This window comes from Malania oleifera, chromosome 2 (assembly GCF_029873635.1).
Source record: "Malania oleifera isolate guangnan ecotype guangnan chromosome 2, ASM2987363v1, whole genome shotgun sequence".
In the NCBI taxonomy this organism is placed as follows: Eukaryota; Viridiplantae; Streptophyta; class Magnoliopsida; order Santalales; family Ximeniaceae; genus Malania; species Malania oleifera.
The window spans coordinates 3,327,998-3,341,135 of NC_080418.1; the positions used below are offsets into that span (position 1 = coordinate 3,327,998).

General features: G+C 39.4%; 1 protein-coding gene across 1 annotated transcript in view; it reads right to left on the reverse strand.

Moving 5' to 3' along the window:
* LOC131149921 (cation/H(+) antiporter 24) overlaps positions 1-13,138 on the reverse strand; it is a 47,984-nt gene that overhangs the window by 4,112 nt on the left and 30,734 nt on the right. The window contains exons 3-6 of the mRNA XM_058100717.1: positions 4,195-4,533; positions 2,410-3,002; positions 1,896-2,307; positions 224-1,362 (exon numbers count right to left, since the gene is read on the reverse strand). Of these exons, the coding sequence (XP_057956700.1) occupies positions 224-1,362; positions 1,896-2,307; positions 2,410-3,002; positions 4,195-4,533 (2,483 nt within the window). The remainder of the gene's footprint in view (positions 1-223; positions 1,363-1,895; positions 2,308-2,409; positions 3,003-4,194; positions 4,534-13,138) is intronic.

Below are 13,138 nucleotides of genomic sequence, written 5' to 3' on the forward strand. Positions count from 1 at the left end.
TAAGTAATTATAATTAAGCTCATAAATTTTTTTTTTACATAAACAAGTTAAAACATTGTTCATCAAATCATCTCAACAAGCTAGGGTTCCTAGTGACAAAGAGATCCAATTAAATAAAAAAAAAACAAATAAAACACAGATGGATGAATCTAATACAACGCGCTAAACTATCCTCAAACTAAATCTCTCTCTTAAATTAATCCCCACATAACCAGCCACGCACCCTCTGGTCCCTTGCTCTCTCAAGATCTGCTGTTGCACCACCAGCACAGACCCTCCACTCCCAAAATCCACAGATGCTACAAAATCTCCGACCACCCCCAGCTCCAAATTCTCACTCCAGTTCGACAATCCCTCCAGAAACACCGGGTTTATCCCTTGCTTCCTCCCCACGATCCACATATCGTACCCATGTCCGTCGCTCATCGCTCGAATTGCCGCCACCGTCTCCGCCCCGTTCCTCACTACCACCTCCTTGTACACAACCCGATCATTCCTTTCATTCTTCACCCAGAACCATGTCACCACCCCGTCGTCCAGCTTCTTCTCCATCTCGTCGTCCCCCTCGCAGTTGTGCGAGAGGAACCGAACCACCGTCACCAACACGTCAGGGCTCCCGGCCATCCGGTCGGCGTATGCTAGGGCTTCTCGAGCGTCGGCGCCTCCTAGAAACAACACTACGAAGTTGTAGGACGAGTAACGCATGGACCGACTGATGATGGGGTTGCGGAAGGAACCTTTGTCGACTAGTAGCCCGACCGAGCACGGTGCATGGGCTAGAACGTGCAAGTTCACCAATTGCACCCCCTTCCGCACCAGCTCGGTGCCGCCGGCGAGCGGGTCCAAGCAATCCTTGTGAAAGGGGAGTATGATGAGAGTGACTTTGTTTCGGAGCGCGAGCTCGCAGATGTCCTGGTACATGGACCTCTGGGCGGCCACCGCCGTGAAGGAGTGGATCTTGATGACGTCGTCGCCTACAGTTTCTTGGTACTGTTTGAGGGCATTGTGGATGGCGTTGTCCCCGGTGTGCTCGGAGCAATGTTCGTTGTGGTCATGGTCGATGAAGATCGGGGAGGCTCGACCGACGAGTTCGATGAGGCGGAGGGCGTAGACAGAGAAGGGGGTATTTAGGGTTGGATTCGAGACATGGAGGAGGTTGATGATGCCGGCGACGCTCTCTGGGTCGTGGATGCAGGTGACGACGCGGAGCTCAGTGTCCGGAGGAGTGTGTTGGATGGTTCTCTTCTTGTTCACCATGTAAGGCCTCGTAGGGTTGTAGATGATGCTGATGAGGGGAGTGGCTATCGCAGTCATCGTTGTTGATAGTAGCACCAATAGTGAGAAAGACGGCACTCCTATTATCTGCATTTATATATACACACATAAATTCAATTTAACAAAAAATATTTTGCATATTTAAACAAAAATTTCATTTTTTACCCTTTCAATACAAATCTTAAAAAATTTAAAATACATGTATGGGGTTCCCATTATCCTAACCCAAAAATTATATAGGAGACTTGTCCCTTCATGCATCCATGTGTTTCTTTCCTAAATTCTAAACATATTAAAACTCGGTTTAGACTCGCTTAGCTAGGAAAAATTATATAAGAAATTGGCCCCTTCACATATTCGTATATATTTTCTAAATTTTAGAAATGGGTCTCGCTCTTTATATACTTGAATGTAAACAAATTTGATATACATTTATCATCTAAAATACAAATACACGAACATGTGAAGTTATACACCCTCTTTATAATAATTTCTAGCTATGATCGAAAAATCTCTAAAAGATCAATTACTTTACATAAAACAAAAATGCTAAATCAAGATTGGTGCATTATAAATGAGAGAGAGAGAGAGAGAGAGAGAGAGAGAGAGAGAGGGAGAACCTGTTTGTCCATCCAATGGAGGAACAGGATGAACTCCACTGTGCCTCTTATGCTCAAGATGAGGCCGAGGGTGATGCTATCTTTGAGTGGCATTTCAAAGTAGAGAGAGGATAGCAGGACGGCAGCAAATTTGGTGACGTAGCCAACAATGCACACCACAAACAGAGGAAGCAGAGTGGGCCAGGCCTCGCTCATCGTGGACAGGTCCGTGGTCAAGCCCACCGTCGCAAACCCCAGCGGCAATAGAAACTCCGTTAGGAAGGCCTCGCACCTCTCCACCACAGTGGCTCCTATTGGTGGGCCGTCCGGTATCGCCAGGCCCAACCATAGCGGCCCGTTCCCTATGGCTATCCCGAAAAAGTCCGTCAAAAACCCAATCGCCAGTACTGCAAGCAAAATGCCAGTCACGTACCTACACACACACACACGACCAAAAAAAAATAAAAATACAAATATATATGTAAGTAAACGAATTTGTATATATAGAAATTTGGATGGAAAGAGTTGAACGTACATCTGATCGATCGGCTTCCCTTCGGGCGTGCGGCGGAGGATCATGATCATGAGCTTTCGAGCGCCGACGAGGACGGTGATACTGAGGATCACCATGGAGATTATGAACCAGAGGGATCGGATCCCTTTATCCTCCCCCTGCTTCGCCGCCTCGAACGCCACAATGGCGTTCAGTCCGATGATGTCGCTGATGATGGCCGTCGACATTGCTTCCCGCCCGATCTCGGAGCTCAGCAGGTTCAGCTCCTTCAGCACCGGGTACAGCACCGGAAACTCCGTGATCGCCAGCGACGACGTCACCGCTCCCACGGAGGTAATCCTTCTCAGGTCCTTGTCGAACGAGTTCCAGAGGATCACCGAGGCCACCACCGCAGCCGTCAACGGAACCGCGACGCCAATCGTCGCCGTGAAGAGTTGCCTTTTGCCGGAGTGTTTTACCACACCGAGGTCCATTTTTACGCCGGAGATGAAGAGGAAGTAGCAGAACGCCATCACTCCGACGTTCCTTATCACAAATTGGGCGTTTTCCGGGAACACGTGCGCCGCGAACTTCTTGTTCCGGCCGAGAACGGAAGGCCCGATTATGATGCCTCCCTGCAATGGCAGATTAACATTTTTTTGAATATTTTATTCAATTTTCAAATGCGTTAATATTTTTTTGGCACAATCAATTTTTTTGTTATAAAACTGGGGAAATTAGTCTTAATTTCGATTGTTTAACGAACATGGGCAATCTTAAATTATTTAAATGCTAGATTCATTGACAAACTTGAGGAGTGCATTTTAAAATATATAAATTTAGATAAAAATTTCATATATTCTTGTATATAAATATCCCTAAATTTGGACAATTTTAAATCTATAATCTCAAATTTAGATTTCTAAATACTACAATAGTGGGTGACAAAGATGCACATACTAATGACAAATAATAAATAAAATAAATAAATTCTCTCATTTTTTAAAAAATTAAAAAATGATGAATAATATTTTTGAATGTTCGTACAGAAAAACTAAAAAATAAGACAGTATTTTGTATTTATTCAAAAAATTAGAAATGCAGAATAAAATGGTAATTTAAGGCCGAATAAAATTTTTTGGAAGAAAAAAGTAATGTGATATATAGTAATGTTACTTTCACCAAACTAAACAAAAATATTTAAGGTAGACATTTTATTTTCCAAAAAAAAAAAAAAAAACTTTAAATCTTACCAAGAAATTTTGAGGTCCGAGCTCGATGAGCTCAATACAAACAAATAAACAAGCAAACAAAAATCAAACCTTAAGTTTCACTAGGTGTGTTCGGTTATATGAATCTTTTTTTACCAATTTAAGTAATCATAAATCATTTCTTTTTACAGATGTAGGGATTTTTCTTACTCACTATTTCCTCATAACTTATTTTAGGTTTATCCCTATCCCTACTGTCACGCAATAAAAAATTACTTGCTTAACCTGTATTGATATATAATTTTATATAAATTTATAAAATTTGCATTTACCTAAAAAAATACACTATATAAGAAAAAATAAATAAATAATATTAATAAAATATGCATGGTGCATGTTGTAATTAATTAAAAGAAAGTATTAATTAGTCTTTTTAGAATTGAAATCCTGGTAGGCCATCCCAGCAAGAAGCAGGTTAGGTGTGGCGCCTATAGATATATATTAAATGTGAGTTTTCACAATCAATCTTGAGTCTTATACGTATCATCCCGAAAAGGGATCAAAGGCTAGATTTTGATTAATTGAATGCAATGAGATGGATCAAGAAGAAGCTTACAATGGCTTCGGCGACGATACGAGGTTGCTTAAGCGGTTTGAGGAGAAAGCGAACGATGTGGATGATGATGATGACGAGGAAGAGCTCGAAGAGGAAGAGAGGAAAGGTGAATCGGAGCGGGCTTTCCCCACGGAAGATGCCGAGCCCGAACGGGTGGGATCCGTGGAGGTGGTGACAGGTGATGATGGGGATCTCGTCGGAAGGGATGGAGGTGGTGGTGGTGGCGGTGGCGGTGGCAGCAGCCGCGGTGGCCGCAGCGTGCTTGAGAACCATGGCCGGACTCGGTACCTGAACTTTCATCATTGCCGGAAAGCCGCCGGAACTGGGCCTCCACTTGTCCTGCAAGAAGAAGGAATACGGACACCTAACCATGCATGCATGCACACACCATTACCAAAATAAAAATATAACTGTTAACTCAAAACCCAAACTAGAGAACGAAGGAGAGAGAGAGAGAGAGAGAGAGAGAGAGGAATGGATGTGCGTTAAACGAGGTTGAGAGTTTGACCATTGGGTGTAGTAATGGTAAAATGGTGAGTATAAAGAAATAAAAATATACGGTTAGTGAAGTTGGTGATTAACCGAGTAATGTGACTTTTGCATGGCAATAAAAACTTGAAAAATGCTTTCAATTTCTCGACGATAATATTATGAGCAGGGGCAAAGTGAGGGAAAAAGGGAGAGGATTGTGGGCATGCATATCTTACTCTCTGCTTTTGTCACTTTCGCCGCGTAATCCGTGACGGTTAAGTTTCAAAACTTTAAGGATCTCATCCGGATTGGTACAAGTGTTTAGGATGATTTATGATTTTGGTGAACTTAAGATCACGGGTTCGATTTCTTCTTAAGAGTTCATCCTAATGAATTATTAGGGGTGTGTCAACAGGTAGATGACTTTCATCCCCCGGATTTGGTACCGCACTATAGCGTCCAAAATGCCGTGATGGTGGTTGAAGTCTCCGGGTCATAAAAACAAAATAAAAATTAAGGATTCAAACTTAAGGCTCAACCGGGTCAGTTCAGGTGGTAAGGACAAACTTGTGACTTTTGAGATTTCAAGGTCACGAGTTTGATTCCCCTCTGAAACATTATGTAAACATCGGTAAATTACCAGGTGTGCGTCAATAGGTGGACGACAACACTTCATCCTTGTGGGTTTGGTGCCACGCCGAGAGGTCCAAAGGACTCATTGGTGGCTGGAGTTTCCACTTCATAAAAAAAAAAAAAGATTCAAACTTAGGAAATATTTTTAAAAAGAGAAAAATATTAAAAAATTTATATTTTTATGTTTGATTGTCGAGGAAAATGAGAAAAAAATAAAAATATATCAAATTCATAAACAAAACTTTGAGTTTACACATCATTACTATTTAATTTTTCTTAATTTTTAGTCGTATTAAAATAAAGTTTCATTTTTGATAATAGTTAATAGAGATGGAAAATGTAAGGGAAAATGAGTTTCTTTCTTATTTTCCTTTCATTTCCTTTTCCCAAGTAAAATCTTCCATCCAAACGGACTCTACGAGTCTGTTTGAGTTAATGATTTTGTTTGGAGAAAGGAAAGGAAAATAAGGAGAAAACTCATTTTTTTTCTTGTATTTTTAAAAACTCATTTTTTTCTTGTATTTTTCTTATCTATTAAATATTATAAAAAAATGAAAGTTTACTTTAATTAATATGACTAAAAATAAGAAAAATTAAATATTAATGATGTGTAAAATCAAAATTTTGTTAATTATGTTTTTTTTAATTTTATTTTCTTTCCCACTTTTCTTTATTACCAAACATGAAAATGTGAATTCTTTGATATTTTATTTTCTTTTTCCTAATATTTTTTTAGTTCCAAATGGAAACTAAAAGCTCACATAAAATTCAAACATCAGAGTGGACTGAGGGCAAATTTTAACATCTCAGATGATGGGATTTTGAGGTTCCAAATCATATTATGTGTACCAAATGACAGAGAGATTAAAAGAATAATTCTGAAAGAAGCTCATCGTTCTCTTTATACGGTGCATCCAGGAAGCACCAAGATATATCGAGACTTGCAAGAATCTTTCTGGTGGAATAACATGAAGAGAGAAATTGCCTAATTCGTAGAGCAGTGTCTTACGTGTAAGCAAGTGAAGGCTGAACATCAGAGACCAGCAGGGCCATTACAACCATTCCATATTCCTGAGTGGAAGTGAGAGCACATTTTTATAGATTTTGTAATAGGGTTACCACTAGCACTTCATAGGCAAAACGTCATTTGGGTAGTTGTCTATCGTTTAACAAAAACTACTTATTTTATTTCAATCAAAGTTAACTACTCCATGAATAAACTAGAAGAGTTGTATTGTTGTATGTTCAGGAGATAGTTAAACTACATGGCGTACCAGTGTCTATCATATCAGATAGGGACCTTCACATCCTAGTTCTAAAAAAGTTTGCAGAAAGTCTTGGGATCTCAACTTACCTTTAACACATCGTTTCACCCCCACACTAATGGACAATCAGAGAGGACAATTCAAATATTGGATGATATGTTGCGGGCATGTGTGTTGGATTTTAAAGAAAGTTGGATTTAGTATCTGCCCTTAGTTGAGTTCGCCTACAACAATAGGTATCAAGTAAGCCTCGAGATGGCACCGTATGAAACATTATATGGTCGGAGGTACCGATCTCCATTGAATTGGGATGAGGTTGGTGAATGGCGAATTTTGGGACCAGAGATTATACATAAAACTTCTAAGAAAATCAAACTCATCCAAGATAGAATTAAAACAGCTTAGAGTCAACAAAAAAGTTATGTTGATACCCGCTAACGAGAGCTAGAATTTGATGTGGAAGATAATATATTTCTAAGAATTGCTCTTGTTGACACCCAAATTTTAACCAGGCCTCCCCAAGAAGACCCGTCACAATAAAAGTTGACTTTGAGCCCCGAAAATTGGAAGACCCTTTTTGAGAAACCTGATTGAGTCCTGGTGTCATAAGTTGAGTCTTGGTGTTTTTATCAAGTCTCGATGTGTGTTCGATGAGTCCTTGTATCTTAAGTTGTCCCGATATTTTTTACTGAGTCCCGGTACTTTTACTGAGTTCCGGTATGTGTTCGACGAGTCCTAGTGTCTTAAGTGGAGTCCCAGTGTCTTTAATGAGTCCCTGTGTTTGTACCGAGTCCCGTTGTGTTTTTAATGATTCCCGGTGTGTTTTCACCGAGTTCCGGGCATTTTAGAAAAAATGGAGTCCAAGTCTTTCTATTTTTGGGAAATTAAGTTTTAATTTTCAGTCTTGTCTCTTTTCAAGAAGATGAGGTTCGACGATAAAAATACAAAAAGGGAATAAAAATACAAAAAAAGCGGCTATAATAATAATAATAATAATAATAATTATTATTATTATTATTATTATTATTGTTATTGCCATTATTATTATTATTATTATTATTATTATTATTATTATTATTGTTACAACAAAACAGAAAAACAAAAGGAAAAAAGAAAAAGCAAAAATAATAATATATATAAGACTATAGGGGTATATGTTTTCATTAAAAAAAAATTTGTGCGACTTCAAACAATGGGTCACCCCATTTTCCTCGGGGGGAGATGCAAAAACAAGAGAAAAAACAAAAGCAAATGGGCTTATAAAAGGAGGGGGGAGACCACTCTTCATGAGAGACTATTCACCCCATCACCCACAGAGTGTCACTATGCGCATACTGCCCTCTTGTATGCTTGCCCCCTTGCATACAACTTCTCCCTCTCCTCCATCATCCTCATGACAACCACCATACCCAGAGGTCCTTCCCGGTACCACCTCCACACCATCATCTGTAGCGCCTCGACCCTCTTGGTTGGTTCGGAGTGCCACTAAACATACATACATACATATCTTTGAAACTATACAAAAACAACCCACCCAAACAAAGGAAAATCAGGTGTTCCATACTGAACTACATAAACATGCACAGCGGATTGCATACATCTTCTAATAAAACTTACCAGAGTCTTTAAATGTTTCCCATATACAGCCATACATAACTGAAAACATAATCTGCTATATATATATATATATATATATATATATATATATATATATATATATATATATATATATATATATATTTATATATACAATCCCCAAAAGACATACACTGCATAAAATCTCACCAACTTTAACAAAGACTGTCTACTATCTAACTCTGCCTGGCAACACGCTAGGCTCGATCCCTCAGAGGACCTGAAACAACATTTGTATGCTAGGGTGAGATACCTCTTAGTAAGACATATTATATTATTATCAGTGTGTGGCTAGCATGAGATTTCGTGTATACAAATACTGCTAACATTTCGATACATTTAATTAACATTTAAAGACTATACTGCTCTGTAATTCTGAAAATACATATTCTGACTCAATATAGCCCTTTCTATAGTAAATGTGCCCATATATGCCTAGAAGATACAGCCTGATCTGCAGGACTAACGTTGTCATGCCATCACACACACATACGACATGCTTCCTCCCATAACGGGTTGTGCGGCTCGAAGGCTGGACCTAGCAAATAGCAGACCGACTAATGCCAACTCAAACATAAAATAGTACGATGGTGCCTAATCTCTCTCTGTGCCCAAAGGCTGAGTTATGCAGAATACTTCGTCAGATGGGGCCCTGCAATCACTCCTTCGGGGAGTACTTTACCTAGGCCACTAGTCGCCTTTCCCATCCACACTCTATCTTAGCAGTATGGTTGCACCTCGACATACATATTTACGGTACCGTGCTCTAACCATGAGATTATCATAACATGGCTCTACTATCATATATGACAATTTACATCATATAAAACTAAAATCATCATTCATTTCATAAAAACCGTAATATAACATGCTCTGTACATAACTCTGTGAAACATTTGTTCGATACTGACTTGGCAAAAATCAGCGTATCATAAACTCGCATTTAGCCGTCACATCTCATCTCATCTTATCTCATCTCTTGGCATATAGCCATCATATCTCTCATCTTGGCTTATAGCTGTTACATTTCAGTATTACACAAAACATGCTCATTTAATGTCAATTAAAAATATACTCATACCACACAATTTTCTTCTGGTAACTCATACATAACTCATTTTCTTGAGAACATACATACTGCTACTAAAACGGGGTATGAATATTTCTAGGTTGTTATTTTACTAAAAATAAATATATAGCTAAATATGGGAAAAATGGAGATAATCAACTGTCCAATGGTTTGAAATAACAACCGTCTTTGGTTGATTTTAAAACAAGTCTATGGTTTGAAATAACAACTGTCCAATCGATAAAAACGTTCAGAAAGAACAATACTATATTTTAAAAATATCATACTTAAATTTAAACGGTTGGTTTTGAAAATATAGTCGGTTAACCGAACCCTATGTCACTCCCCGAACCCGTAGATGGGTCCGAGGTGTGAATATAGTAACCTAACCTGTCTTTGTATCAATTCAAAACATACATGATACAATACCAAATGAGGGTCCAACCCCGTGGGGTACACGGATGCCCTTAAAATATAAACATACACATCTATACTCATCAGATACGCAGCAGAATACAGTCTTTCTATACATAAACAGTACCATACCAGAGTCTATACAAAACTAGGATATACATTCCCATAATTACACACACTCCGAGCGCCTACAAAACCATCCCGACGACCCGGTTACAAAAACTCGTACCTAACAGGCACTAGTAGTAGCTAACGACACCCCCGCTTTCGAATGCTAGGATGCTAAACACGGCTACCTAATGGACCTAAAAAAAAAATTTGTACGTACATTCGGGGTGAGACACCCTTCAGTAAGGAAGAAAACAGGTTATATCAGTGTGTGGCATAACACTATACAATACGATACAGTTCCAAAACATTTCCATATAGTTCCATATAGTTCTAGTATTTTCACAAATGCATTCCAGTACATACGATACCCAAAATATACGGTCAGTATCGTCACACTAATACGCAACTATGCTATGAAACCCGAAGCTTCAAGCGATTACATTGCCAATACGATGTAGCTCACAACAGTACGCAACTACTCCATGAATCCAAAGTTTCACAGTGATTACATTGCCAACACGCAACTACTCCATGAAACCCAAACTTCACAGTGATTACATTGCCATACAGTGTAGCTCACACCCCTCGGTGACTAGCCGGGATACGTGATGATATTTCACACCCTCATATATAGAGCCGGACACTCTTGCCCATGGTTTTCACTCCGGTACATGGCGCAACGTATGTTAATTAGTCGCTACATAGCTGTTTCGGCGTACGGTAATTAGCCGCCACTAGCCTATTTCACAAAACCTGTAATCATTTTGGAGTTTACACTCCTATACATATTAGCATACGGTAATTAGCCACCACTAGTTGTTTTACAAATACCCGGAACAAATACATACAACCATACATACCACACTTATTTAGTTTATGACAAATCATATCGTTTTCCATTTCAAGTATACAGTTTATGCAAATATGGATAACAATCATCTCAATAATACAGTTTAAACAAAACGAGTGGTTTTTCAAACAAAGTAGAGATGATACCCGAAATCCCCAAATTTTTTCAAAAACTGTAACCCGAAATTCTGTATTTTACCTGATAGATTTCCCCAAATAAGTTACCAAAACATATATACGATCGTAGCCTACAAGCTTATTGATCCTGATTTCGAAAATAAATTGATATAAACTGAATCCCCTTACCTTAACCCGAATTCCAAATACGAACTCTATGGTCCCCAAAACTACGAACCGAGACTCCGAAACCTACAAACTACAGCACAATACATGCTTACAATTCGTACTACTATACATATTCCGAAATAGAAACGAAAACGCAGCCTTACCTTAATTTTAGCTTGAAACCCGAAAATCTCGAAACGAGATTTCAATCCACTATTCACGAAGAGAATCTTGCTCTAATCTACGCAGTAATGTTCGATTTACGATTCAGGCAACAAACGACGGAGAAATCGAGGAGAGAGAGAGAGAGACAGACAGAAAGAGCTCTGAATTCTAGAGAGAGAGAGAGAGAGAGAGAGAGAGAGAGAGAGAGAGAGAGAGAATTTCCAAATCTTAGCTAAGAAGCAACCCCCAAAATATATTTTAAAGGCCTTGGACTCGGGTGGTTTCGTCGACGAATTGGCGTCCTCGTCGACGAGTTCGCCATTACCTTCGTCGACAAGACGGTAACCTCGTCAACGAGCCGGATATTTCAAATTTTTTCGAACCTCACAGCATCCCCTCTCGACGAGCCTCTGAATTTCGTTGACGAGAACAGAAGAAACTTCGTTGACAAACCCTGGGCCTCGTCGATGAACTCTGCTCAATTTTCCATTTTACCCTTCTTTTACATAATTAATCCATATATCACAGTTCGGGTTTTTACAACCTCCCCTCCTTACAAAAGTTTCGTCCTCGAAATTTGCAGTCGCTCATTACAAACACATTCATACTACTGCATACATACACACTCTAAGGTGAACCGACGACCATTTATACGCAGCCCCTCTATGATACATACATACTCTAAAGAAAATGGTGGCCATTTATACGCAGCCCTGTCACAATACATACATACATACTCTAGAGAATACGGCGGCCATTTATTCGTAGCCCCATCATGATACATACATACATACTCTAGAGAATACGGCGGCCATTTATACGCAGGCCTGTTACGATATATACATACATACGTTCCTTCACTTATGGCGAAGGAATACCGTGGTTACATACATACGTGGTCTCAGGAGCTTACAATACAACAGGACTCTCTCAGAGACTAACCACCAAATACTAATACGATAGCATAGTATTACATACATACATACATACTCATACCACTATACTACTTAGAACAACTGCGGATACCTCCTGCGTATTTCCGTTTCCATTTCCCAAGACGTTTCCTCAACCGCGTGATTCCGCGACAATACCTTTACTAATGGTATTTCCTTGGTGCGAAACTTTTGAACTTTATGGTCCAGAACTTGAATAAGTATTTCCTCATACACTAAAGTATCCTCAATTTCTAACTCATCATAACTGATAACATGCGATGGATCCAACACATACCTTCTCAACATGGATACATAAAACACATTGTGGACCCTCGAGAGTGTTGGGGGTAGTGCAACTCTGTAGGCTATTGGACCCACTCGCTTAATAACCTCGAATGGTCTAATGTACCTCGGGCTCAACTTGCCCTTTCTTCCGAATCTCATTACTTCCTTCATCGAAACGATTCTAAGGAATACCTTACCCCCTACCTCGAATTCCAACTCACAGTGGCGAACATCCGCATAACTCTTCTGCCGACTTTGAGCCCATCTAATATTTTCCCGGATCAAACCAACCTTCTCAGACGCCTGTTGCACGAGTTCGGGTCCTAAAACCTGACGTTCACCAACTTCATCCCAATACAAAGGAGACCGACACCACTGACCATACATAACGTCCCTCAATTTCTTAACATACAATATCACATAATAAATAAAATGGTCAACCCGAACCCGTGGGTAGCGGGGACACCTGTCAAACACAGCGAAAAACCTAACAGCAGTAAACATAAAATCTCAAACATCCAATCATAAAACATAATACCAGAGCTTTCTATAACATCAAAATACTGTTATGATACACAACCTCCAAAAGTCAAAATAACACTAGAATTAAATAACAAAAACTCCCGATCCTAATTCAATGCTTACCCTTCTAGTAGGGAGTCTCCAATCACTCAATGGCGGCTTTAGCCCGCCGATCTCACTGGATTTCCTGAAAATCATTTAATGTTCGGGGGTGAGACACTTCTCAGTAAGGGAAAATAAACTAAATACAGCTGTGTGGCAACATGAATATTTAATGCATTTATACGTATATAGTACATTTCATA